At 59.1% G+C, this 26,937-nt stretch overlaps 1 protein-coding gene and 1 non-coding gene across 8 annotated transcripts in view; both read right to left on the minus strand.

The window, feature by feature from the left end:
* The window catches only part of ITGB4 (integrin subunit beta 4), a 30,515-nt gene extending 3,578 nt beyond the window's left edge, over positions 1-26,937 (minus strand). Inside the window, exons 1-33 of one of the 7 annotated variants that reach the window (XM_045085904.1) lie at positions 26,703-26,937; positions 23,584-23,675; positions 22,394-22,476; positions 22,066-22,167; positions 21,707-21,911; positions 21,063-21,159; positions 20,170-20,341; positions 18,229-18,492; positions 17,826-17,915; positions 17,390-17,512; positions 16,839-17,003; positions 16,589-16,665; positions 15,580-15,782; positions 13,447-13,550; positions 13,229-13,327; positions 12,946-13,075; positions 12,226-12,345; positions 12,025-12,131; positions 11,003-11,036; positions 10,632-10,823; positions 10,250-10,353; positions 9,902-9,960; positions 9,748-9,771; positions 9,167-9,315; positions 8,890-9,069; positions 7,922-8,070; positions 5,344-5,548; positions 4,705-4,859; positions 4,139-4,319; positions 3,859-3,996; positions 1,704-1,886; positions 1,475-1,606; positions 155-373 (exon numbers count right to left, since the gene is read on the minus strand). In XM_045085904.1, coding sequence (XP_044941839.1) covers positions 155-373; positions 1,475-1,606; positions 1,704-1,886; positions 3,859-3,996; positions 4,139-4,319; positions 4,705-4,859; positions 5,344-5,548; positions 7,922-8,070; positions 8,890-9,069; positions 9,167-9,315; positions 9,748-9,771; positions 9,902-9,960; positions 10,250-10,353; positions 10,632-10,823; positions 11,003-11,036; positions 12,025-12,131; positions 12,226-12,345; positions 12,946-13,075; positions 13,229-13,327; positions 13,447-13,550; positions 15,580-15,782; positions 16,589-16,665; positions 16,839-17,003; positions 17,390-17,512; positions 17,826-17,915; positions 18,229-18,492; positions 20,170-20,341; positions 21,063-21,159; positions 21,707-21,911; positions 22,066-22,167; positions 22,394-22,476; positions 23,584-23,665 — 4,327 coding nt within the window. In that variant the 5' untranslated portion in view covers positions 23,666-23,675; positions 26,703-26,937. Of the gene's footprint in view, positions 1-154; positions 374-1,474; positions 1,607-1,703; positions 1,887-3,858; positions 3,997-4,138; positions 4,320-4,704; positions 4,860-5,343; positions 5,549-7,921; positions 8,071-8,889; positions 9,070-9,166; positions 9,316-9,747; positions 9,772-9,901; positions 9,961-10,249; positions 10,354-10,631; positions 10,824-11,002; positions 11,037-12,024; positions 12,132-12,225; positions 12,349-12,945; positions 13,076-13,228; positions 13,328-13,446; positions 13,551-15,579; positions 15,783-16,588; positions 16,666-16,838; positions 17,004-17,389; positions 17,513-17,825; positions 17,916-18,228; positions 18,493-20,169; positions 20,342-21,062; positions 21,160-21,706; positions 21,912-22,065; positions 22,168-22,393; positions 22,477-23,583; positions 23,676-26,702 lie in introns of all 7 variants that reach the window. The other 6 variants (XM_045085903.1, XM_045085905.1, XM_045085907.1 and 3 more) reach the window with 6 other exon arrangements.
* Positions 20,742-20,849, minus strand: LOC123393551. The gene has a single exon (XR_006608381.1). It is a non-coding gene; the product is annotated as a U6 spliceosomal RNA (small nuclear RNA).

Here is a 26,937-nt window from a genome sequence, read left to right on the forward strand (position 1 = left end):
GCTCTGGGGGTCGTCCTGGCACAGCGGCACCTGCCCAGGCCGGCGGGGAGCCTTCCTGGGCAGCCTGGCTACAGGAGGCTCGGGCCAGGCCCAGGCAGCCAAGGAACGTGCCTAGCTGGGTGCGGGGTCGGGGCAGGCCGGGCAAGCCCGTCACCTCCAGGGGGCCTGGGTGTGGCGCCGCGGGCTAGGCCGCCACCCTCCCCGCCCGTGCCCGCGTCCGAGCGGTCGTCTGGGGGGCCGCGGGGCGGCTCGCCGTCGGAGGAGCGCCCGCTGCTGGCCGACAGGCGCGGGATGAGCTCCGGGGGCAGCCGCCACGTGATGCGCCGCAGGTCCAGCTCCTCCCCCAGCAGGGGCTCGAACTTCCAGCCGCCGCCTTGGGAACAACGAAGGGCCGCGTTGGCACCGCCAGCGGCTGCGGGCGGCTGCGGGAGGGGGCGCGGCGGGGCGGAGACCAGCGACGTGAGCCGGTCCTCGGGCTCTCCGGAATCCGAGTGTGCGGGAGGGGCGCGGGTGGTCGCGCAGCAGGCGATGGCCGGGACCCTCGGCCCCTGAGCGGAAGAGGAGCCCTTCCGTGGGAGCTGGGGCAGCCAGGGCTGCGGCTGGTGAGGCAAGACGCCCCCCGGGGTGGCGCTGGCTCTGTCACCAGCTCTGTCACCTCGGTTTCTTATCTGTGGACTGGAGAAAGTAACCTCTCCCCTGCCTGCCTCCCAGGGACAGTTCCAGAAGCCACAGAGTGCGTCCCAGGTAGAGTTAGGCCCTGAGTTTGGGCACCTGATTCATACCTGCTGCGCTTTCTCACAGCTTCAAAACCCCCACAACCTTTGGGCTTGGGTTCCTTAAGCCCAAGCTCAACCCTGCCAGGGCAAAGATGGAAGAGAGCAGGACTCCCGGAGGACTGTGACTGCTGGCATGGTATGACCGGCAGCAGAGCACTACAGATCAGAGCACTGCGGCACAGAGAGGGTGAGCAGTCCATCTGATGTCCCACAGCGGAGCTGCGCTCAAACTGAGTGCCAGGGAGGCCAGCCGAGGGCCCTTTATCCCACACTGCGGGGAGTCAGGGGGGAGGGCAGGGCAGGGGGCCATGCCTGCCACCTCCCACATGGCCTTGTCCCTGGGAGGTGGCCTGGATGACCTGAGTCCACGGCACAGCCTTCCAGGTGTGAGGCTGTGTTCCCGCATGGGCCCGTGTGTGTGGGTGCCTCTGCTCCCCGGCAAGTCTGTTGGCCTGTGCTTATACACAGATGTGTGCACAACTGCCTGTGGGCAACGCTGGCTTTGTCCCCTCTGTCCCCCATGCCAGCGGGGCACCTGCCAAGTGGCAGGCTCTGCTGATACCCGTGTGGAACCGAGAGGGGCTTCTGGTCTTGCTCTCTATGCCCGGTGGTCACTGGCCCCTTTGCTTTCTCTGGACACCAAGGACCGCCCCACCTCCTCCCCAAGACTTGCTGTCACGGATCCCAGACCCACTCACCAGTGTCATCGGAGACGCTAGGCCTCTGGCTGCCAGCAGGGGAGCGGAGAACGTCATCGCTGTACATGAGGAAGCTTTCGTAGTCTTCCCCGCACTGGGCGTCCACAATGGGGATGTCCGGGATGATGGGGACTGCAAAAGGGGGAGGGGTGAACCAGGGCCCCAGCCCTGGCCTCCCAGCTTCCTCTGTCCCGCCTGCCCCCCTCCTCTGCTCCCCGCCCCCACTCACTGGACATGGGTCGCTTGGGCTGGGTGGCCAGGTTGATGATGGCCTCCCGCTCTGGGCCCCAGCCTGCCCCATTGCGCGCCTTCACCGTGTAGCGGTATGGCTGGGACTCCCGAAGGTTCTCAATGAGCAGCGTCCGCTTCTTGGGACTGTCCACCAATACCTTCTTCATGGGCCCGATGGGTCCTGGGGCAGGGAGAGCGCCTCAGACGGGTCATTCTAGCTTCCTGCCTGGCCTAGCCCCGCTCTGATGCAGCAGCCCCCCGTGTGGGCTCTTTACTTCCCAGAGAGAGCACAGGAGACAAGCCGGGAGCAAGCAGCTGCGGGAATCCCGGGTCACGCCAAGCCCTGAGAACCTGGGCAAGACTGGTTTCAAGAAGTGTCACCGACTCTCTGAAGGGCTCATCCTTAAGTGGCAGAGCGAGGACAAGACTCAAGGTGGCTTCAATGTCACCTCTAGGATTGGCGCTGCGATGGCCCTGTGTCCAGGGCACCTCCACTGGACACATGTTTTGGCGGTGAAGGCGTAGGTGCCTCGTTGCCCACCGCCAGACCCCAGGTGCTGAGGGCAGAGATGGCCCAACACCCACCACAGTTGCCATGGGGTCCCCTTACCCTAACCCACCAGCACCTAGAAGGGTGGACACACAGCCCTGGCAGAAAGGAGAACGTGACCCCCGTAGCTCAGGGCAAGTTCCGGGTTTAGGCCCAGGCCCAACCAAGAAGGGGTCTGCCGTGGGGTGGCTCAGTTGTTAGGTGTCTGCCTTCAGCTTAGGCCCTGATCCTGGGGTCCTGGAATCAAGCCTCGCATCGGGCTCCCGGCTCAACGGGAAGCCTGCTTCTCCCTCCCCCACTCCCCCTGCTTGTGTTCCCTCTCTTGCTGTGTCTATCTGTCAAATAAATACACAAAATCTTTAAAAAAAAAAAGAGAGAGAGAGAGAAAATAAAAAAGAAGGGGTCTGCCCTGCTGGAAGGCTTCTGGGAAACCAGAGAAGGCACAAAAGACGAGGCCAGAAAAGGTCCCCATCTCCAAAGAGGTCCAAAGGAGGCTTCTGGAAAATGATACCTCATAAGCTTGGTGTTGGCCCCTAGCAAACAACTGTGCTTTAAAAGAAATGGCTGGTGGAGGCCTCTCAGCCCGGAGGAGGTCTCTAGCTTCCAAGGTGGGCACTGTTTCTTGGCCCACCCCTCACAACCCTGTCAGCTAGAGGGAGAGAGGGAGAGGGGCACCCGCCAAAGTCCTGATGCCTTCGGCCAGGTGGGCCATCTGGTGCATTCCAGGACACAGCGGAGACCTCAGCAGGCTGAAGCCATGGCTGAAATCATCGGAAATGAGCTTTCGACAGGATACATATCAGTCCTGGGATTAGAGGCATAACAGTGTCTCTGTAATAGTGGTCATGGGTGGGTTAGAAACCCAGGATGCACCAAAGGTGGGACGCAGCTGGTGATGCCGTGTGTGGTCTGCTTGGCTGCTAAAGAGCAACAAATCTGACATCTGGAATGATCTCTCGGCTCTCCACCCTACTAGGCTGTGCCGGGAGTGCTGAGCCTGACCCGCGTTAAGGCCCAGAGGTCGTATGCGATGGTGAGCTCCCCGTCCCTGGGACGGACCAAGGAGAAGCGAGGGCACAAGGAGGAGGTCCCTGCACCAGGTGGCCGTGGAGCTGATTCCCCTCACTGCCTCGTCTTGGAAATTGGTGCGGTTACCCACCCTCCCCACCCTTCCAGGCCCGGGAGGAAATAAACCATGCGGCCAAGTAAAATGTTACATAAGCTGGGCTAAAGTAATTGTTTATCTGAAACTCAGGGTATCCTCTATTTGCTAAATCTGGCAACTCTTCTTTGGCCCCAGTAGAACCATGCGAAAATGAGGCACCCTGATTCCCTGTATGGGAAGGCACCCCTGATCGGTCGACCTCACTGCACACCTGTCTCACGCCTCCTGTCCCCACCTGCCCTGTGTGCTTCTGCGCTTGGCCTTGGCACGGGGCCAGCCCAAACCTGACCGCAAACCTGACGATGCCTCAGGCAGCCATGGGGGCGGACCACAGGGATGCCATAACTTCCCTCCTGCTCTTTGTCCCCTCCCCTTCCTGCTGTCCCCAGGGGGTGGGGGGAGTGGGGGGGGGGTGGTTGGAGGGGTCCAGGTCCTTACGGTTGTCCTCGTTGACCAAGCCATAGCAGACCTCATAGGCCGTGATTTCACCGTTGGTCTCCGCGGGCTCAGCCCAGCTCAGCTGGGTCACGGTGGAGGAGACGACGTTGAAGGCCAGCCGCCCTGGCTCACTGGGTACTGGGGCAAGGGAGGGGGGCAGTACAGGTAGAAAGCTGTCAGCAGCAGCAGAGGGAGGGCCGGGTTCTGGGAGGTGCTGGGGGAGGGGGGCAGAGCCGGGCATCAGGGTAGTCGGGGACAGACACAGGTGGTGTGGCCTCACCTTCCTGGTGTGTGCGGCAGGACACCAAGGAGCTGTAGGGGCCCTCGCCCTGGGGCCCGTAGGCGCACACCTTCATCTCATAGTCGCAATACGGGTACAGGTTGGTGAGCTCTGCCGAGGGCACCTTGCTGTCAAGCAGGTGGGCTTCGGACTCAGGGTCACCCTGGATCCAATATTTGACCTGCCCCCGGGGGAGGAACGGGTCAGTGGGTAGCGGCAGTGGCCAGAGCTGCTCGTCCCTCCACGGACCTCCTGCTCTTATCGTCCCCTTTGAGCAGATGAGACACCGAGCGATTGGTGACTTGCCAGGTTCACACAACAGGGCTGGGACAGAACTGGGGTGTCTCCGGGGTGGGTCGAGGGGCCACATTCCGGGAAGGAGGGCAAATGTCTGAAAACGTCAGGGATGGGTCTTTCCTCTTCCCTGGGCAGATGGCGGTTCCCCCTGTCCCCGGTGGGCCAAGCATGCCCTCTCCACCACCTCAGGGGCCCTCTGGCCGCAGGTGGCTCAGGTCCCCAGCGGATACCAGGCCTCCCCCTCCACACCCCTCTGCCTTCCACCTTACCCTGTACCCTGCTGGCTTGCCAGGAGGGGGTAGCCAGTTGAAGTGGATTTTCCGGGACCCGGCAGCCTTGGCGTTGGGGTTCTGTGGGGCGCCCAGGTCACCATGGTGAGGGAATGATGCCAGTGTCTGGCTTGTGAAGTTCCGGTCCAGTTCGTCTGTAGGGAGCCAAGCCTGAGCGGGGCAGCCAGCTCAGCCACCCCCTCTTTTTTTTTTTTTTTTTTTTTTTTTTTTTTTTTTTTTTTTTTTTAAAGATTTTATTTATTTATTTGACAGAGAGAAATCACAAGTAGGCAGAGAGGCAGGCAGAGAGAGAGAGAGAGAGGAGGAAGCAGGCTCCCTGCTGAGCAGAGAGCCCGATGCGGGACTTGATCCCAGGACCCTGAGATCATGACCTGAGCCGAAGGCAGCGGCTTAACCACTGAGCCACTCAGGCGCCCAGCCACCCCCTCTTTGATGGAGGCAAGAATCCACCCTCGCCGCCAGGGGGCTCTCCCCCACCCTTGCCCACCAGCACTCAGAGGACAGCTGTCCCCCCAGACCTGTATTTTTACTTGCCAAGACTGGCAGCCTCCGTGAAGAGGCCCCCCACCCCCAGCCCTCCCTCTGCACCTGCTTAACCACATCCCTGGCTCGGCGCACCTGGGTCCCCAATGGTGACGGTGGCTGAGTGGGGCTGGCCCAGCCGGGCCCCAAACTTGGGATTGGTGAGCTGAATGTGGAAGCGGCGGGTCTGGCGGCCCCGCAGGAGGGAGTCCATCTCCTGTAGCTCCAGGAGCTTCACCTGTAATTCCTTCCAGGTCTCCCCAGGTTGGAAGAGCAGCTCACCCTCTGCGGGGATGTAGTCCTGGGAGTGGGGTGGGGTTAGGGTCAGACGGGCCCTCCACCCTGATCTTGTATATCCGACAGAGACCACCCCACATGGACACGAAATGGCTTATGTTGCTACAGCACCTCCCTGCTCCCTCCAACCCGCCCCATGCATCAAGCACTCTACAAATACTAGCTCATTTGACCCCCACAGCTGTGAGTTGGAGCTACTACTGTCCCCCGTTCACAGATGGGGAACCGAGGCACACACAGGTGGAGAAACTTGCCCAAGTTTGCACAGGTAATTGTGGTAGAGCTGAGCTTTGAACCAAGACCCAGAGCTGGGGATGTGAACATACAGAGAGTCCCACACTGGCAGGCTCCACCCAGGGAGGAGGAACCCCTGCCCCCAAATGTAGCTCTGAAGTCTGGGATCCCACCAGGCCCCAGGCCTTGCCTTCTGGGTAGGATGCCTCCATCAGCTCCAGCTTTCTTCTTTCTTTTCTCTTTTCTTTTCCTTTTTTTTTTTTTTAAGCTTTTATTTATTTGAGAGAGAGAGAGAGAGAGAGCAGGGGTAGGGTCATAGGGAGAGGAAGAAGAAGACACCCTGTTGAGCAGGGAACCCGCCACTGGTCTCGATCCCAAGACCCTGAGACCATGACCTGACCCAAAGGCAGATGCTTAATTGACTGAGCCACCCAGGCACCCCTCCAGCTTTCTGCATTCAAAGCATCAGAACTCTCCTGAGTTTCTGGAACGGGAGTGTAGTAGAATGGGGCCATCAGCTGCAACTGGGGTGCGCTGTGACCACTAGGTGGCGCTGCAAACTAACATTTCAAGCCCAGGCCCAGCAGGGGGCAAATTCACGGAAATTTAAGGAAAGCAGGAGTTCCCTGCTAGAACATTTCCAAAGTCAAAGTCACAAAAGACAAAGCAGGAGAATTGTACCAAATTAAAAGAGTGGGGTGAGGGAAAGAGGTATCAAGGACATTGTGAGGACATGTGAACAAGGGGAGATCTGAATATGGACCGGTTATTAGATAATGCAACACTGTGAGCTTTCTTAAAGTTGGTAATGACAACGTTGTGTAGCATAGCCTTGTTCTCAGCAGGAGCCTTCATGCTTACTTTGAATAGTTCGTCAAACAAAATGAAATGGAACACAACTCTCTCTCCCTGGGTCTCTACAGTTACAGATAAGAGACCTACATCCACGCATAATTCTGTGTCTAGGTACGGGCATCTTGTAGGGAAGGAGAGGGAGAAAACCAGTATTAGTTGGCGACTCTCTGTAAAGGGTAAGTGGGTGCTGATTTTATTAGTCTTTTCTCTGCAGGCTTGAAGTTTTTCAAAATAAAAAGTTGGGGAATAATAATAATGTATCTAAAAACATAAATACCAAGTATCTTTATAAAAGCACACAGGATTGCCAGAATCTCTTAAATAATACGGTGTATTCAGTAAAACTTACGGACCTACAATTCTTTGGAACTTTCACTGGGATTACGAGAGTGATGATGGGAACTGTTCGAGACTAAAAGGCAGAAGAGGGTGCGGCCAGCCTGCCGGAGCCGGAGCTCGTGCACATGCTCCCCTGCATTTGCCTAACAGGCCTGTGGGCCCAGGGAGACCACATTCTATTACTCGCTGAGTCAACTGCTGGTATAAATATTTTTAGCTTGTACATGTTGATAATAAATTCAGAAACACAAACCTGGAAGCCAACACAGCACATGCAACACCTGGGTTTGGTTCTTCCCAGAGACTCGGGCCCCGTGACAGAGGGCACCGGGCCCGTGTGCCAGGCACTCCCTGCCTTCAAGGGTTGCCTCTTGCTCCTGGCCCTGGGAGGGCCTGCCAGGCAAACTGAGACAGTTCCTTGGGGAGTCTGCCCAGGGGCCATGTGGCCTCTGATCCCACATCTAGAAGCCCAAAGCCCTGGGGGTGGTGGCTCAGTCGGTTAAGCATCAAACTCCTGATTTCGGCTCGGGTCATGACCTCAGGGTCCTGGGATCGAGCCCCGCATTGGGCTCCGTCCTTGGCACGGAGTCTGCTTGTCCCTCTCCCTCTGCCCCTCCTCACTGCTCATTCTCGCTCTCAAATAAATAAATAGATAAATAAACAAACAAATAAAATCTTAAGGGGGAAAAAAAAGAAGCCTAAAGCCCCAGGATTGGGGCAGATAGAGAAGTCCATTTCAGTCTGAAGGGTCTGGCAGCCCTGAGACCCTTGATGGTTTGTTGGAAGGAGACATGAATGATCTAGACGTATCGCTGGCAGTGATGGGGCCTCACTGACCTCAGGCACCACAGGCCCTTTCGGGGAGCGAGACACCGCTGCTGCCAAGTGGCCATGTCCTGCTCTCGCTGGGCACCGTGGAAACGCTACTGACCCCACAGTGGGGACTTACCCGGTTGCCCTGGGCCGTGTTGTCCTGCGTGCGGTAGGAGACCTGGGACTTGCCATTGTCCAGGATGCGCCGGATGACAGGAATGCGGGCCACTTGATCCCCGCCGCTGACCGCGTACTCGGCCTTCTCAAAAGACACGACCCCGCTGGCTGCAAGGACCCAGGCGGCAGTCAGGGCGACCCGGCCGGCCGCGGCCCCTTCTCAACAACCACCTGCCCTCTGGCCCTGCCCAGCCCTCCTCATCCCACCGCCGTCTGGGGAGAGCAGAGCAAGGGAGTGGAAAATTCTTCCGGAGAAGAGCAAGGGGGCTGGAACAGAGTCGCACTGGCATCCTGGGTGTTCCAGGGCAGAGAAAGGAGGCCAGGCAGGGGCACAGCCAGAGAGGAGGCCCCGAGACCGAGCGCTGGGGCAGAGCAGGCCGGAGTCCTGTGTTTGCTGGAGCAGATGGGCAGGAGGGCTCAGGGCCCCAGCAGGCCCTCCGGATGCAGGGGGATGGTCATCAACACCCCGGGCTTCCCCGAGGAGCAGGTAGGGAAGACAACGAGAGCATCGCCTGTGCGGCGCCGTGTGTCCCCTCTGGACCGGCGTGGGTAAAACCAACTCCCACAGCCCTTCCTGTCTGCTGTCCTGGCATCCTAGGGACATTCATTCAACCTCCGAGGTTCGGAGGCCAGAAGGGACGGGAGAACAGGAGGATGGACGTGGCAGCTTCAGGAGGACCCAGCACCCTACGACGGTTAGAACAGAAGCTCCCTCATGAGCGTCACGACCAGACACTGTGCAGCGATGAACAGACACATACGCCTCTCAGGAGCCTGATGCCCATTTTACAGATGGAGAAACCAAGGCTCACAGAGGTTAAGTGACTTGCCTAGGCGACGTGGCCCCATTTCTGCTCAGACACCAGGAGGAACAGGGGTTCCCAGAGCCCCCTTTCTAAGCCCCCTGCTCCCTCTGCCCTGACCTACCTTGCTCCTTGATGATGGTGATGTTCACCAGGCGGCGGCCGAGGGTGGCGGTGCCCATGGGGACGTCGATGGCCTCCACCAGCAGCTGCTTCTCGTCGTCGTCCTCGGGCCGGATGAAGAGGGGTACCCGCACGTCTACGAGCTCCACGCCCTCCTGGAACTCCACCATGCCCCGGGCATCTGGGTGGGTGTTGGCGGGGGGCAGTCAGATAGCGGCCGGGGGGCCCCAGTGGGGTAGGAGGCCCAAGGGAGCGGTGCGGGGAGCCTGCCCACCTACCCTGGTCTGCCGTGATGGTGTAGTATCCTGGGGCCACCTTGAGCTCATGGAAGGACCCCTGTTCCACGTGCTTCTCTGTCAGCTTCAGCAGGGCCTGCTTGGCGGAGCGGGGCGCCATCAGCACCGTGTCCACGATGGTGTGGTCCTGCCTGGGGCGGGGGCGGGGACAGGCAGTTAGGTGGGGATGTCAGGCCAGCCACGATGCTGGCACTTGCCCCTGCCTGTCCTCTCCCCAGCGTGGGACAAGAAGCCTGGCAGCAAAAGGTGCGGGGTCTTTGGAACCCGGCCGTCCTGGTGGCCCAGGCTGGTCCGCCACCTCACCCTGAGCCTCAGTCGAGCCACTCTGCCCCCTGGAGCCTCAGGGTCCTCATCTACGAAGTGGGGCCTCTCCCTAGACCCTCCCAGCCACCCCCCTTTAGGCAGGCTCTCAGGAGCAGATGCAGGACAGAAAAGATGCTATGGGTATGGGCGCTGGAGTCAGACAGGCTGGGCTCAAATCCGGGCTCTAGTTCTCAGTAACCAGGTAACTGGGGGCAGGACACTTGAACTGGGGTTGCCCCACCTGTGTGCCTTCAACTCACTTTTTCCCGGCGTTGGGCTGCTGCCTGTAGGGGACCAAGAGGGGGCTGTGAGCCGCACAGTGTGGGGGTGCATCCATGCCCTGCTTGGGGGGTGTCCCCTAGAGTGGGAGGCTTGGGCAGCTCCCCCCACTCTCCCTGGGCCCCCAGGACCCACCGGAACTTGGTCTGCTGGAGCTTGTGTGAGTCTGTGATCTGTCGGTACACCTCATTCAGCTGCCGGGCAAGGAAAGGCATGAGGCTGGGGCCCTGGGTAAGCCTCCCTACTCAGAACCATCCAGGCCCAATGGGCATGGTTGGCCAGGGACATGCACAGGGGCCTGCACATTGCCTTGTCCCCTTCTGGAAACATTCATAGGATGACCCCAGGCCGGGCACATATTCAAGGAAGCCCCTCTTTCCTCTTTCCTACTTGGAAAAATCCAGGTTCCACAGCAGCTTTGCCTCTGCTCTCCCTCTCCCGGGATCACACCCGTGCCCAGAGATCAGCTTTTCTGGCCCTTACATTCTCCTCCACCTCCTGGCGCAGCTGGTTACACTCTCGCGTGTCAGGCTTCAGCAGGTTCTCAGTGCAAAGGCGGGCGAGGCGCAGGGACAGCCCATAGGGCACTAGGGACAGGCAGGGATGGGGGTCATCAGCCCCCCGCGTGGCAGGCACCCTGGGAGACCCTCCATGCTAAGATGGTGGGGGCGGGGGGGCCGGCGGGCCGAGATCCTGAGGTCCAGAGCCCCATCAGGAAGGGTCGAAGCCAAGCCCCTGTGTGCACCCAACACCCAGAGAGAACAGGAATGCTGTGACTGGAACCCTGGGACGGTGGGGAATGGGCCCTGGGCCCCAAGCCCCAGGGACACTGCCGGGAGCCACGGTGCCAAGCTCCCATCCTCACCCAGCTCTGTGGGGTTGGTGCTGGAGGTGTGGCTGGCAAAGCCAGGCCGCTGCACATTGTTGGTGATTTTCCATCGGACCATGTCCCGTCCCTTGAGGTTCCCACTGCGAAGCATGGGCGTGTCCAGGTGGTCCGAGGCCATCAGGTTCTCCCGCAGCATGTAGTGGTCCTCCTTGAAGCCTACGATGTGACCTGCGGGACGGGGTCCTCCACATGGGGCCTCCCCCTAGACCCTCCCCACCACACCCACTCTGGGTGGGACCCCAGACCACCTGCCTCTGTTCCAGACTCAGCCCCTACTTCCCTTCGACCCTATCCAGGAGAAGGAGCGGTCAGAGCCCTTGCCACCACCGCAGGTGCTGGGCCATTACCTCGGTTGCAGCAAGGGAGAAGTGCCAGGCAAGCCTAGAAGACAGGGTGGGGGGGTGGATAAGGGCTGGGACAGCTGCCTCGGCCCACGGAAGCCCCTCCAGGTACCCCCCTCTCCATGCCAATGGTCCAGTGGGGCAACAGTGCCTTCCCCAGACACCAGGATATCACAGAAGTTGAAGGGGTCTAGGTGTGGAGCATACTGAGTGAGTACAGAGGGTGATGGGGGCAGAGGATTCTCAAAGTTTGTGCCACGGGACCCTGGTCCTGCCAGAATGTCTCTTAAGTAAAGGATCTATGATCAAATCCATTGGAGAAGCACTGATGTCATTCCCCATGCCACTCTTAGTGTTTCGCTATGCATATAGCTAGATCAAAGGCTCTGAGATGTCCTGCAGAGAAGAAGCCTCTTTCTCAAATGTACTTGATCGTAGATGTCTTTTTCTCTGTAATATACATTAATATCCCACAATCCTCGGGCTACTACACGGTGTCTTCTCTGTTCCTACAATTCAGTATTCTGTGCTGGGCCCTGCTCCATGCTTTCCTGCCTTTTTAGCTCTTCTGACCAGTGAGACTATCAGCTCCCGGCGGGCAAGGCCCTCTCTTCCCTGTCGGCTCCCATGGCCCTTCACACGTGCCTGACCTGAGAGCAAGTCGTCTCAGGTCCCGGCCACTGATGGTTGGCAGAGGCAAAGGGCTGGGGTGGGGGAGGCCACTAGAGCTAGGCAGAAGACGTGAGCTCACCTGGCCTCTGTCACCTATGAGGACCTTGGTGGGGTGGGGCCCTCAGGTGAGTGGTGCCCCTGGGGTAAGGGGGGACCCTGGTGGGAGGTGGGAACCTGGTGGGGGATGGGAACTCTGGCGGGGGTGGGGACCCTGGCTGGGGTAAGTGGGGACCCTGGCAGGGGATGGGGCCCCTCATGGGGGATGGGAACCCCTGGGTTAGTGGGGACCCGGTGGGGGGTGGGGCCCCTAAGCTGAGCAGGGCCCCCTGCGGGGGGCGGGCCCGAGGAGCCCCCACCTTGCAGCAGGCGCAGTACTTCCAGCACAGCAGCAGCAGCAGCGCCAGGAGCGGCAGGAGGAAGAGGAGCAGAGGGATGAGCCACCAGAAGGACCTGGGTGGGCAGTCTGTGGAGGCAGGGGAGGAAGAGAAGGAGGGGGGCACTGCCCACTCCCCACTGGAGCCTGCCAGGCCACCCGCCGGCCCCGGCTGCCAGCTCACCCTTCTTCTTGTGCACCAGGACGGTGCTGTTGGGCCCGGGGGCGCCGTCGCCCTCCACCGTGTAGCTGTACGTGCAGTCGTCCTCTTCGTCCCGGAAGGAGCAGTGCTCCACCACCTCCTCTGCTGTGCCCGTGGACAGTGAGCAGGGCACCCCAGGCCTGGGGAGGCGTTCTCCACCCTGGGGCCCACCGTGCCCACTGTGGGGGGGAGGCCCCTTCCCGGGGAGGAGAACGCAAGGTCCGGAGCACAGAGCCAGGCCGAGCTGGGGCGCTGCCCTGTCCTTGCCCAGGAGCATCTAAAGGCTGCCAGTCTGTGCCCCCTCCTCCCCATCCTGGGCGTCACTCAGGAACCTGGCTTCTAGAATGTTTATCTGACCCAGAGGAGAAGAGACTGTACGCCCCCCTGGGCCAGTTATGTGCCTCTACTGTGTTCAGATCCCAGCCTGGCTATCTGCCTCCCGCCTAAGCCAGGTTCCCCCTCCCTGGACTCTTCGGTCCCCACTCAGCTGGGCTTCCTGCCAGGGTCTGTGGGTCCTGTCTGCGTTCTGTGACCTCACCCCAGTCTTCAATTGCTTCCCTCACTCTGGTCTGCATGACTTCAACCTGGATTGTGAGCCCTCTGCCCAGCGCCACCACCCTGCCCAGCTGAGTGACACCCCCTACCCATCGGACGCCCTCTGCCTAGGTTATTAGCAGCCCCGTCCTCAACTCTGCCTCACACCTGTCTTGAGCTCATCCACCATCTTGACCTTGAAGCTGCACTCCTCGCACATACGGCCCTTCTTCTCACCAGTGCCCCAGGCTTGGCACTGCACACAGGAGCGCAGGTCCTCGCAGAGGCCCAGGCGTATCTGGGTGGGAGAGGAGGGGAGATGGGGACTGTGGCTCCCTTAGCCTAACTCACACCCCTGGCCGGCTCCTCTGTCATCAGGCTCGGCGCCTCCTGTTGGCCCTGCCCGGTGCCTCAGTTTCCCATGACCACACCCCAGTGATCTGGGCCTCACCGCTGAGTAGTTGATCTCACAGATGGTGTCCGTGTAGAGCGACTGCTGGTTGCAGTGGCAGCGGCCACACTCGCAGTAGCCACGCCCGTTACAGATGCCCTAGAACAAGAGGCGGCCCTGGTGAGGCACCAGTGCTCCCATCCCTGCCCGAGAGGGCGGGTGATTCTGGCTATGGTCCCTTCTGCCACCCTGCCCTCCCTCCTCGTGCCCCCGCCTACCCCGCTGCTGTCAATGCAGGTGGCATTGCTGAGAGGGCAGTCACAGCTCAAGCCTGTCCAGCCAGGCTCACACGCACACTGGCCCATGGAGCAGCGTCCCCGGTCTGCAGAGAGTGGGGAGGGAGAGGAGAGGAGAGCCACATTCACTCCTGCAGTCCACGCTGCCCCTCTGCCCAGGAGGGCCTGTGGCTGCTCAGCCCGAGCTGGGATTTCTCCAGTCGGAGGCTGATCCCTCTCTTCCTCACTTTCTTGGAATCTCCTTCCCGCCATCTCTCTGATTCCATTCTGTCTTCTACTTTCCGCTCTACAGCCAGAGTCATTATCCCAAAACACAAATCCAATTGTGTGCCTCTCTGGTTTAAGAACGCCTAACGAGTTCTGGCCAATGCAATAAGATTAAAAAAAAAAAAAAAAAAAAAAAGAAATAGAACATGGAAGTATTGGAAAGGAAGAAATAAAACTTCCATTATTTCAAATGTTAGGAACAAGGGGTGCCTGGCTGGCTCAGTCAGTGAAGTGTGGGACTCTTGATCTCAGGGTTGGAAGTTCAAGCCCCATGTTGGGTGTAGAGATTACTTAAAAATAAAATCTTAAAATATATTAGGGACATGTTGCAAAATAGCAAAAAGAACCTGCAGATAAGTTACTAAGTTTTATAAGTGTTTAAAAATTTTTTCTAAGTTATAATGCCCTTTTTTTTTGTTTTAAGATTTCATTTGAGGGGCGCCTGGGTGGCTCAGTGGGTTAAGCCGCTGCCTTCGGCTCAGGTCATGATCTCAGGGTCCTGGGATCGAGCCCCGCATCGGGCTCTTTGCTCCACAGGGAGCCTGCTTCCCTCTCTCTCTCTCTCTCTCTGCCTGCCTCTCTGCCTACTTGTGATCTCTGTCTGTCAAATAAATAAATAAAATCTTTAAAAAAAAAAAAAAAGATTTCATTTGAAAGCGAGACAGAGCAGGGAACCCAACACAGGACTCCATGCCAGGACCCGAGATCATGACCTGAGCCAAAGGCAGATGCTTAACTGACTGAGCCACTGAGGTGCCCCATTCATAAGTGATTTTACGAAAGTGGCTGGATACAAGATTAACATACAAATAGCTTGAAAATGAAGTCAAACCCTCCAATAACTCCCTTTTTGCCGAAGGATGAAGTCTACTATCCTTAAACCAGAATAAGCATTGATTAACCACAGCCTGCAGGCCAAATCCAACTCACTACCTACTTCTGCTGAAGTTTTATTGGAATGGAGCCACATTCACTTGTTAATATATCGTCTATCGCTGCTTTCTGCTACAGTGGCAGAGCTGAGTAGTCGTGGCGGAGACCATAGAGCTCATAAAGCCAAAAGTATTTCCTTTCTGGCCCTTTAAGAAAAGTTGGGACCCGGCTAGAACTGGAACCCACAGCCCCGCATTCTGGTCCTGCCTCCTTCTCCAGCAGCCTCTACCTCCCCTGGTCTCCCACAGCTCTGTCTGTGCCAAATGTCTGCCTTCCTCCAGATACAGCCAGTTCTCCTTTCCTTTCTTTGAACCCACTCCCACGTGGAGGACTGAAGGGGAAACATGACAGACAAAGGCAAGAAGGGAGGAGAGGTAGGAAAGCAAGGGCTTGACCTCCAGGGGCAAGAAGATGGCTGGGGCTAAGTAAGCATGTGAGGGCTGGATTTTTGTTGATTCTCCCCCATTCAACCATCCAATCCTTCTTGGGGCCTCTGTATGACTTCCGTGCCCTGCTCGGAAGCCCTGGTGCCAAGGCACAAAGCCCGTGGGACTATGGTGGGCGCAGGACCCCAGGTCTGCCTGCTGCAAACGTGCCATCTCCTGGGAGAGGGAGGACCGTCGTGGCACTGGGACCCCCCCCCCTCATTGGACATTGAGGGTGGGCAGAGAAGGCAGGACCTCAGGGGGAGAGTCTCAAGCATAAACAGGGGCCTTGGACATCAAGTTTGTAGAGGGGAGGGAGGTCCTGCCTGGGAGGGACTTAGGGGAGGCACCTGGGGAGCCACGAGAGGGGCTAGGTCCAAACTTGGGGATTCTGACTCCTGGCCTGGCCCTCCCTCCGGGTCAGGATACCCAGGTGGCCCTTGGTGTCCCGAGCCCCCCCAACACTGGCCACAGGGGCCACTGAGCTCACCATTACACAGGACCCCGGAGGCACGGGGACACTGGAAGTTGTCATACTCGCAGAATGGACCCTCGTAGCGGCCTTCTCCGTAGCAGATGCAGTGGCCGCACTGGCATTCGCCGCGGCCGGAGCACGGCTTGTCCTCGCCCTCCCGCAGGCACGGCTTTATGTCGCTCAGCGAGCCCGTGGAGCAGCTGCAGGTCTTGCCGCTCCTGCGGAAGGAGCCAGTTACTTCCCCACAGCCTCAGAGGAAGGCTGGGGCTTTTGCCGACCCATTATACAGATGAGGAAGCTGAGGCTTTGAGAGGGCCTCCGAGGGTCCACGTCACACAGACAGCAGTGCCTGCCTGAGCTGAGACCCAAACGCCGGTCCCTCCCAAAACCCTCCCAGTGTCCCTTCCTCAAGTCACCATGGGCTTGTTCAGTGTCTTGTAGCTTTAAAAGCCCTCACTACCCTTACGGTGAGCTTGTTTCTTTCTTTCTTTTCTTTTCTTTTCTTTTTTTAAATATTTTATTTGTTTATTTGACAGACAGAGATCACAAGCAGGCAGAGAGGCAGGCAGAGAGAGAGGGGGAAGAGGCACCCTGCTGAGCAGAAAGCCTGATACCGGGGCTCGATCCCAGGACCCTGAGATCCTGACCCGAGCCAAAGGCAGAGGCTTTAACCCACTGAGCCCCCCAGGCGCCCCGATGAGCTTGTTTCTGATCAGATCCCATGTACGCATGGTTCAGAAGGTTACCACAGCGGGATGGAGTGAAAAGCAAGGGTCCCTCTCGTGTCTGTCCCCATCAGCCAGTCCCACACTCTGCTGTCCACCACTGTCCTGATACTTGCACCTCTTCCCGGAAACATCCTTTATGTCTACGCGTTTCGAAGCACTTTGAGCTGGAGTCACCTCACTATGGGGCCAGACCCTTTCCAAGCCTTTCTGTGACCCGCCATCCCGCCCTCAGCCGGGCGTCCACCGTGCGGCCGACGTCAGAGCCTTGCAGCGGCCGGGGCCTCCCGCGCACTCACCAGCCCTCGCTGCACACACAGTGCCCGCACATGAAGTCTCCATGGTAGTTGCAGCGAGCTGAAAGCTCCTCTTTTTGCTGGAAGGAGATCATGGCGGGTGTCACAGGGCCCCTGGACCCTTCCGCTGCCTCTGCCCCTCAGGGCACCCCGCAAGGCAGATGCGGCCCCCCAGAGGCTCTGCTTCACCCCTCGGGGCCTCCCTGGGCAGGGGGCCAGCCCTTCCCTCCCGCCTGGCGGGGCCGCATCGCACCAGCTCACACGGGCACACGTCGCAGATGATGCCGGCATCCATCCAGAGGCCGTCGGAGAAGGAGGGCTTCAGGTGAATGGTGCCCTTCCGGTCCTCCTCTCCCAGCTGGCACACGTGGGTCCCGTCCACCGCCTCCATAGCCCGCAGCTGCACCTGGTAAGTGCCCTGCAAAGACCCCAGCCACATGGACGTTGATGAGAGGCACCTGTGGCCCACTCCCTCCTCCAGGCAGCCCTCCGAGCTCTGTGATTAATCCTCATTCCGCAGAAGAGGACAAGCTAGAAAGGCGCCCAGGTCATCCAAGTGGTTAACCCAGGGGGCTTCGAACCCAGGCCTGTCTGACTCGGAAGGCACCGCTCTTTTTTATTATTATTATTTAAACCAATCTTTTTTTTTTATTAAGTAATCTCTATGCCCATGACCCCGAGATCAAGGGTCAGCCAGGAGCCTATAAAGGCGATGCTCTTGACCCCTGCTCGGGCAGACACCCCCACCCCCTTTGCAGGGCCTTGTGCCCATCCTCCCCTACCCAAAACCCCACAGAGGCCTACCGGTATCCCCCGCGTGATGTGAAAGGACCCAGTGTCCGTCTTCTGAAACATAGCAGAGGTGACCTCTGTCCGCAGGCCTCGGGGGCTTTCCAGGGCCCGGATGTCCAGGTTGGAACGAATGAGCTGGAGGAGGACAAGCAATGAGCGGTCTGGGAGGGGGAGCCTGGGCTCACCCACTCTGGCCCGGTCTGGCTGGGCTGCCCCCACTCCGCATGGAGGACTGAGGTGGACTGGGTGGGGGGTCAGGGTGGCAGAGCCCGCAGGAACTTGGGGCCAGGCTAAGAGGGGGGCATCTCAGGGTCCCCAGGGAACAGCAGAGCCCTTCCTCACATGCCTGGCCTACTTCTCAACCTCCGCCTGAGCCATCCTTTGCCTACTTTGCCTCCTCCAGCCCTGCCCCTGAAGGTCTCCGACCGGGGCCGCGCTCGGGCCTCACCTGGAAGGCTTCCTGCAGCAAGTCCACGATGTTGGAGGAGTCCTCCTGGAGCACTCCCAGCGAGGAGACGGGGAAGTACGTGTGCAGCTTCTGCGGGGGAGAGTGCCAGCCCGGGGCTAAGCCCTCCACAAGTCTCACCTCACTGAATGCGGCCAGGAGCTTTGCCATTATCTTCCCTGAAGGCCTGGTGTGCTCTGGAGCCTGCCCTCCTCACCCCTCCTCGCTTGGGAGTGGGGTAGGGGGATGGGCACCTGAACTCCCCTTCCCATCGGGGTCCACCCTTGGGGCAGCCAAAGGCTTTGGGAAGGAAAGAAGGAGGAGCTGGAAGGGGGGGGGGACGTCTGAGAAGTCCCGCGCAGCCCCCTCCTGCCCCCTCCGGCCCGGGGCGGCCTCAGCCCCGCACCTCATAATAGCTGTAGGAGTAGTTGGTGACGGCGAAGATGGGGATGATGTTGTGCTTGCCCAGCAGGCGCACCAGGGTGGGCACGGACGGGTAGTCCTGCATCTTGTACTGCGTGTAGGTGCCCGAGGAGTCCAGGTGGCACGCCTCGTCGTTGCGGCTCAGGATGCCCGCCAGCACGTTGGCGCCGTCTGCCTCGTAGTGGAAAGCGGACTCGGTGGAGAACACCAGCACGTGCGTGCTGTCGGGGCGCCAGCCAATGTCCCTCTGGGAACGACAAGGAGTGGGGAGGCCCATCGAGCAGGCCGCCTGCTGAGGACCTAGGTCTCAGTGCAGAGTGTGATAGAGAGAACAGGACCCAGCACGAGCTCAGCTGAGCCGCAGGTGCTCCCATCAGGGACCATGTGACCAACAGCCCGTGGGTGGCAGAAAGCCGCGACCAGGATCAGGACGGATGCGGACGGGCTCTGTGCACACATGGTCACCACGCGAGACCCGAGCCAGTGTCATCTGACTGGCCTCCCAAGGCTTCATAGTTACTCTGTGGGAATATTTCTTTCTTTAAATTTGATTTAAAAAAAAACATTTTTTTTAACATATAATGTATTATTTGCCCCCGGGGTACAGGTCTGTGAATCATCAGGCTTACACATTTCAAAGCACTGACCATAGCACACACCCTCCCCAACGTCCATAACCCAACCACCCCATCCCTCCCCCACCTCCCCCCAGCAATCCTCAGTTTGTTTCGTGAGATTAAGAGTCTCTTATGGTTTGTCTCCCTCCCGATCCCATCTTGTTTCATCGATTTTTTTTTTTAAAGATTTTTTAAATTTATATATTTGGCAGAGAGAAAGAAACAGTGAGAGGGAACACAAGCAGGGGAAGTGGGAGAGGGAGAAGCAGGCTTCCCGCCGAGCAAGGAGCCCCATGCGGGACTTGATCCCAGGACCCTGAGACCATGACCTGAGCCAAAGGTAGCTGCTTAACGACTGAGCCCCCCAGGCGCCCTGGTGGGAATATTTCAACTGCATGGGAAAATGCATACATGCAACTGGTGAACGAAAAGTCTGGTTAGGGGCACCTGGGTGGCTTAGTCTTTTGAGTGTCTGTCTTTGGCTCAGGTCATGGTCCCAGGGTCCTGGGATGGAGCCCCACGTCAAGCTCCCTGCTCAGCGGGGAGCCTGCTTCTACTTCTCCCTCTGCAGCTCTCCCTGATTGTGCTCTCTCTCTTTCTCCCAAATGAACAAATAAATAAATAAATAAAAAGAAAGAAAGAAAAGACCAGTTAAAATAGATACAGCTGTGCATGGCAGTTAGAAAAATATACGGATAATTTGGAAAACTATGTATTACAAGTGAAAATGCTTGTGATAGTGTTAATTAAAGAAAAAGTAAGTTTCAGAATTATAAGTATACTGATTTCAGCTATATAAAGTAAGGAAAAGTGTGCAAAATATGCTGGTGGGGTACCAAGTGATTGGCTGGCTGGTTGTGATGAAATTATGGGCAATTTCTGCTCTCTGTTTTCCAAATTGTTTATTTGATAGGTATATTATTTTCAAAAATGAAAAAAATCACCATGCACGTAAAAACCACCCTCTTCAGCTGCCCAGTGCAGTTGGAGACTGTGGGTCCTCGAAGACTGGCATTAGCAAGGAGATTGGGGGTAGGTTGGCTTCAGGGCATGGAAGATTCCAGAACCCCAGAATTCACATCTGCTTTGCTGGTTGGTACAAAAGCAGACTGACTGCTCAGGCTGGGGGGCCTTGGATCCCAGCACATCTCAGCCTGGCTTGTAACTGAGGGCTCCCTGGAGGGTCTGAACTTGTCTTTGGGCCTGGGGGTCATTGCCTGGCAACAGAGCCGGCCAGTGGGCAGCTCATGCCCTTGCAGAGAAGCACAGCCCTGATGTGGGTGGGCAGGGCTGTCCCTGACACTCACCGTGCACACGGCCACCTGCAGGATGGCATCAAAACCTCCTTCAGGAGCATCCAGGTTGCCTGAGATCCGCTCCCCTAGCAGTTTATTCCGAAACTCGTCCAAGTTGTTTGTCAGGCTGATGACGTTCTTGAAGGAGAAGGGGGGGTCGCTGTTGGGCCAGGGCTCCTTCAGCCTGGGCAGAGGCGGAGGGAGAGGGGGACAGAGTCAGGGGAGAAGACCCTGTGCCCATCCTGTGTCCACCCTCTCTAAAAGTGTCCCACTGGCCTGCTTCGACCAGAACACTTGTAAGTGCCCTGGTTGAGAGGAGGTGAGCCCTGTGGCTGGGACACCTGATCACTCAGTCACTCAGTCCTTTTTTTTTAGACTATTTTATTATTTTATTTTATTTTACTTTATTTTATTTCATTTCATTTTATTTATTCAACTTGGCTTTCTTCTCAGCTTTACTGAGGTAGAACTGACAAAGCTGTAACATGTTTAAAATGCACAATGTGATGATTTAATATACAGAAGTCCCCCCCCTTATCTGTGCTTTCAGACACCCATGGTCTACCACAGTCTGGAAGCAAATGAAAAATACGGAACGCTTCACGAATATGCGTTGTCATCCTTGTGCAGGGGCTATGCTAATCTTCACTGTATCGTTCCCATTTTAGTGTATGTGCTGCCGAAGCGAGCACTTTATTTATTTTACTTTTTAGAAAGATTTTTATTCATTGGAGAGCAAGCAAGCGAGGGGTGGGGTCATAGGGAGAGGGAGGAACAGACTCCCAGACTCCCCACTGAGCAGGGACCCTGACGCAGGGCTCCATCCCAGGACCCCGGGATCATGACCTGAACCGAAGGTAGACGCTTCACCAATGGAGCCCCCCATGTGCCCCTCTGCCACTCACTTCTCAGGCCTCATGTCTGTCTGAGGGACACTGACTTTGTCCACAAACTTGCCAAATCCGATAGTGTAGTCATCAGTGAGCGTCTTCAGGACCTGGGCTGGATTTCAACAGGAAAAAGAGGGGATGACTGAGCCCCAACACCCCCCAATCAGCAGAGGGGGCCAGGGGCAGGCTCGGGAAGGAGGAAGACGGAAAATAACCTCCTGCCGATACCTCGCGTGTGAACATCAGTTCAGGCTCACAGTAGCCCTTCTCCCTGTCCACAGATGCGGGAAATGGCACTCGGGGTGGGGGGCAGAGTCACGCATGGAGCAAGGGAGGGGGCAGCCAGGGGACTGGAGAAGAGCTGGGGCAGAGTCTTGGCCCACAGCCCCGGGTATGCTCCCTGTAGGGGCCAGATGGTTCTGTTGCCCACCCAGCTGGGCCTTTTCCGAAGTCCCGAGTGGTTAGTGGGGTCTGGCTGGGACCCCTGCCTCAGAATGGGAGGGGAGGGAATTCTTGGGGGGCTCAGATATCCTATCCTTCCTCGTGGCATGGCTGTAGCCATCCTGAGCCCAGGTCCTCCGAGCGGGGGCCCAGCCAGCAAGATGAGGCCACCCTCTCCGCTCCCCACCCCACTGTCCTCTGTGCTGGCCCAGCCATACCCAGTCTCTCCCCCATCTGCTTGAGGTTGTCCAGATCGTCGGACATGGAGTTGGAGAAGTCCATGAGGATGTACAGGTCCATCGGGCTCTTCTCGGGCTCGAACACCTTCATCTCAAAGTGCTGCTCCTCGCCAGGCCGCAGCCGGACCCGTAGCCCCTGGGGCGATACCTGGCTGCGCTGCAGGTTCATGTTGATCTGGGTGTCCTGTGTCCAGGGGAGGGGACAGGGGAGGCTGGAGGGTCACTCCAGAGATCTGATAGGGAGCCTCTCAGCCCAGCCAGCGGACATGGTGGACCCCTGTAGACAGCCGGACTCGAGCATGGGCCAGCCCGCTTCCCTTGACCCCCACTCCGGGCACCTCTGTGATCTCGAAGCTGCTCTCCATGACCACCAGGCTCTCCCACCGGCAGCCCGCAGCCAGCAGCTCTGCCTGGGTGTTGCAGCGCCGCTCCTTGAACATCTGGCCAGAGGAGATGGGGTCAGGGGGGCCTGTGCCCATCCCCCGGCTGTCCCAGCCCTGGATCTCTCCTGACCCTTGCCTGTTCCACACCCGCCTGGCCTGAGGCTGGGCTTAGGGTGCGGCGGGTGTGGACTGGGCCAGAGCGCAGGGTGGGGCACGGCGGGGTGGGGTGGGGCAGCCGCGTTGGGACTGGGCTCAGGAAGGTGGGCAGGCGACAGAAGCTCACCTCGTCTGTGCAGTAGGCGCATTCCCTGTCCACACGGATGCACTCGGTGCAGCTCTTCACCTGGGCCCTCTTGCAGCGGTTCGCTGGAAGGCAGAGACGAGCAGACCCAGTGAGATGAACCTCACCAGGGGCCAAGACGTTTCCCGTGAGCACTGGAGAGAGGCAGGGGTTCTCTCCCGCTTTACGGAGGAGGAAGCGGAGGCCGGTGTAGGTGGTCTGTCCGCCCAGCGTGGCCAGGGCAGAGCCGGGTCTCACACCTGAGCTTTCCACTCAAGCCCGGATGGTGCAGGGCTGGCCCATTTGCTGGTGGGGACACCCTGGCCATCCCTCCCCTGCTCCTCCAGGGCACAGGGGACCGTGTCTGTCTTGCTTATTGCTGTTTCCAGTCCCCAGCCCAAGCCCCGCACACAAAAAATTGTTAGTAAATGAATGAAAGAAAACTACGGAGTTTCCCCAAGGGTTACAAGGATTCTCTTTGGTTCTGCTCAGTTAAAATCACAGCGAGGGGGATGCCTGGGTGGCTCAGTTGGTGAAGCGTCTGCCTTGGGCTCAGGTCATCACCCTGGAGTCCTGGGATCGAGCCCCGCATCGGGCTCCCTGCTCAGTGGGGAGTCTGCTTCTCCCTCTGCCCCTTGCCCCCCCATTCATGCTCACAGGTGCTCTGTCTCTCTCAAATAAATAAATAAAATCTTAACAAAAAGAAAATTTGTAATTAAAAAAATCACAGTGAGGACCTACGGTGTACACTCAGTATACACGGTGGGGGGCCTCCTGGGCTCCAGACGATGGTGGGTGGTCAGTGTTCAACACTGGTTCTGGTGGGGGCAGGGAAGCCCTGCCTTGTGGCATCACCCATGTTCCCGTCGTGGCCTATCCCAGGCGCCCCAACACAGCTTGTTCTGAAGGCCAAATTTCCATGGTAGGAGCCGACCGGAAGAGAGTCATGGGTCTCTCCTCCAAGTTCCCATGAGAAACACCTGCGAGTGCCTCAGATCGCCGAGTGGGCGGTTTCCCCGGGGCTCTGGGCTTCGTGCTCCCCAGCCCTCGCAGCGGGCCCTGGCTGTCTGTTGAGTGGCCAAGTGAGCGTCAGGGGAAAGACACCCTGTGGCTGGCCTCCGTGGAAGGGCACTACCTCGAAAGGGGAGCCCCCGCCCAGAAGGGTGCTGCAGACGTGTGCCAGACCCACTCACCCATTTCCCCTGGGAAGCTGGCGCCCAGCACAACGGCCAGCAGAAGCAGCCGGCTCCAGCGGCTGGGACGGGGTCCTGCCATCCTCTTCCTCCTGTGTAACAGCCAGAGCTGACGGAAGATGTTCCATTGCCCGCAGCCCTGCCGGTCACAGCTCTAGCGCTCCCACCACACAGGGCTGGAAACTGAGGCTCAGACAGTGTCAGTGATGTTCCAAGGCTACCCAGCCTGCAAGCGGTGGGGTCCAGGTATCCACCCCCCACCCCCGCCGCAGCTCCTCTTGCCGTCTCTGGAGTGGCTAAGATGCGCTGCGGGCCTGCATCCTGCCCTGGGACGCCCCACCCTGGCACCATTGAGGACTGGGGGCTCTGAGCGTGTCCCCATGCCAGGGCTTCTATGCTGATCTTGTGGAGAGCAGGGCAAGGCTTATTCTCCCTTTGCCTTTCAGATCCCAGTGGGCCTGGGTCAGGTCTCACCCAACAGGAGGCCACCCCTTGAGGGCCTGGCTTTACCCTTCCATCCCCTGCTTGTTGTGGCCTCACTGCCCTTGGATGAAGGTGCTGTGGCCAGGGGGGTGGGGGGCCCTCCCAGGATCTGGAGCCTGCAGAGGGGAGATGGGAGCTGGCTGTGCCCAGCTTGGCTCTGCAATGACACCCTGGCCCCTCACTGGTGGGGTCCCCTGCCCAACCCCCTACCCTGCCTGCTCCAGAGTTGAGTTTTCTGGATTCCTGAGCAGATCATCCTTTCAGAAGTCGGCCTGGAGCTACATTACATGCCCTCCTGCCCTCTCTCTCTCTCTCACACACACACACACACTCTCACTCTCTCTCACACACACACTCACTCACTCACACACACACTCTCTCACACACACTCTCTCTCACATATACACACACACAAACACACTCTCACTGTGCCAGTCTCCCCAGGAAGGCGCCTGCCTCTGGCTCACTACTACCCTGTGTCAGCTCCTCAGTGACCTTCGGGGCAGGCACTGACAACCCTGAGGCCTTTTAAAAGACGGGTGGCCTGCTGCCTTGGGAAGAGAAGGAACTGGGCAGAGCCACCAGGCCGGGAGAGCGGAGGACAGATGTCAAAGCCCCGGCTTCTTTGTCCAGGACCAGTCCCCCGGCATGTTCACGGGTTCCTTCTCCTGGTACCACTCCTCAGTCCCCAGCCTGTGGGCAGCAGCAGCTAAGGCCCCCCCCATTAAACTTCCCTCTAAGGGTTGGGGAAGCCTGTGGAAGGGGGCAGGAAGGTACTTCCTCCCTCCCTCTGAGGCATGTCCCTCTGAGGAGGCCACCAGCAGCCCCCAAACATCCAGAGGCTGGGGAGGAACTGCCATCTCAGAGGGGCCTAGGGTAAGGAAGCCCTGAGCCAGCCAAGGGGGGGGGGCGGCTTTCTGGGGGAAATGACTTTCCCGCAGCCTTGGGGTGTAGGCACCACACCCACAGGCTGCACAATAAGGGCCACAGACTGGGACCTCCCCGGGGCACCATTATGCATGCAGGTACCGGCACTGGAGGGCCAAGCCCGGCTCTTACTCACCCTCCCGGGCTGGGCACAGAGCAGGCTCGTGCCCAGCACTTCACCCACGTGATGGCCGTGTCATCTACGCAGGAACCGGGTGGGAGATGACCATGATACCCCTATTTCCCAGAAGACGAGATAGAGATGGGGCACAAAGCTGCCGGGGCACCTCATCCTCCGGCCAGCAGTGGGGGAGCCCGGACGGGACCAGGGCAGTCCAGACCTGCCCCATTTAACCTCTTTGTCATCCTCAGAAACCCTAAGATGGCAGTTAGGGGGCGAGCTATGCACTCAAGAGTGTTTTTGTTTGACTCCAACTTGGGTTTAAAAAGTTTAAAAACAAGGAGATTTCACAGAAAAGTTAGGCTGAGGCGTTTCCTGGAGGTTGTGGCCACAGGCTGGGCCAGGTGCTCAGGACATGAACAGTCCCGGCCACCCTGGGGGCTCTCCCGGAACCAGGCTTTCTCCCATCCTACAGGACCCCCGCTTTCCCAACTCCTGGGCCCCTCGGCAGCTCTGTCACACAAGGAAATCGGGGCCCAGGAGACAGGCACGCTTTCCCCACTGTCCCCCAGCTGTCTCTCTTCTGTCCCCCGCTGTCCCCCAGCTGTCTCTCTCCTCTCAGCCCTCAAAGATGGAGAGAGACCCTCAGCCTTCACTTCCAGCTCTGTCAGATCCTTGGGCTCAGGGTGTGGCAAGGCCGTGCTGGGGTGGGAAGGAGCCCAGCCCTGCTGTCAGAAGTCATCGGAATCGGAAGTCCCTGCACCACAGCCAGAGGGCCACCAGGGACTGAGTGGGAAAGGGGCAAGCCCTTGAGGAGGATCAGTGGTGGGCATAGCCCCCACGGCTGCTGAATGAGGTCAGGAGAGCTTCCTGGAGGAAGCGTGTCCTGAACCGACTTTGGGAGGAGGGCAGGCATATACTTGGCCAAAAGGAGAGTCAGGGACTCCCCAGACCTCAGCCTCTGCTGTGCTTGGTCAAGAGGGGAGTCAGGGACTCCCCAGGCCACAGACAGAGGGACCGCGGCACTGTACACAGCAGGCAAGGCCTCGCCAAACATGGAGAGCCTTTGCCCATAGGTGGCTGCTCCCCCACCTTCTTTGCAAACCCCAGTGGGCCCAGCCCAGTAGGCCTGCCAGCCACTGCCTAGCCTCTGCCCACTTCTCCCGCACACCCACCCAACACTCAGGCCTCTCTCCCTAGCCCCCGAGGTCTCAGGGCCAAGAGCCTTAGCCAGCCCCACGGCCCCTCTGCGCCCAGCTGTCCCCAGGGCACACCTTGGCAGCCCAGGCAGCTGCCCCGGGCAGGATGGGGCCAAGGCCTGGCAGCCTTTAGGAAGGGAAGAGCTGAGGAAACAAAAGGCACCCGGCCCTCCCAAAAGGGCCCCTGGATGTGCTGGCCGGGCTGCGGTGGGCACTCACTTTCCCCTCCTGGCCTCCAGGCTCCCAGAACGGACGCCCAGCACAGGCGGCCCGGGGCACTCGAGGGGCGGGCGGGGTGCAGCCCGGCGACCCCCGACTGTCCCGCCGTCCCGCCCCCCTGCCCCGCGCCCAAGCCCCCCGCGCCTGCCGCGGTCGGAGGCCCGACCTACCTCGGCGCGGACTGGCGCCCTCCCCGCGCTGGGCTCCGCTCGGCCGCTCCGGCTGCAGCGCGCGGGCGAGCCGGGACTGTCCGGAGGGCGGGTGGCGGGGAGGGCGGGCGGCGGCCGCGGGGAGGGGACCGCTTTATGGGGCGGGCGGCAGGTGGGAAGGAGGCGCTGGTGAGTCAGGCCCGCCGCATTCCTGCGCGCGGCGCGCACCTGTCGGGGCAGGAGCCGGGGCGCCGCC

The sequence above is a fragment of the Mustela putorius genome, unplaced genomic scaffold, assembly GCF_011764305.1.
Source record: "Mustela putorius furo isolate JIRA1106 unplaced genomic scaffold, ASM1176430v1.1 tig00000873_pilon_pilon_pilon, whole genome shotgun sequence".
In the NCBI taxonomy this organism is placed as follows: Eukaryota; Metazoa; Chordata; class Mammalia; order Carnivora; family Mustelidae; genus Mustela; species Mustela putorius.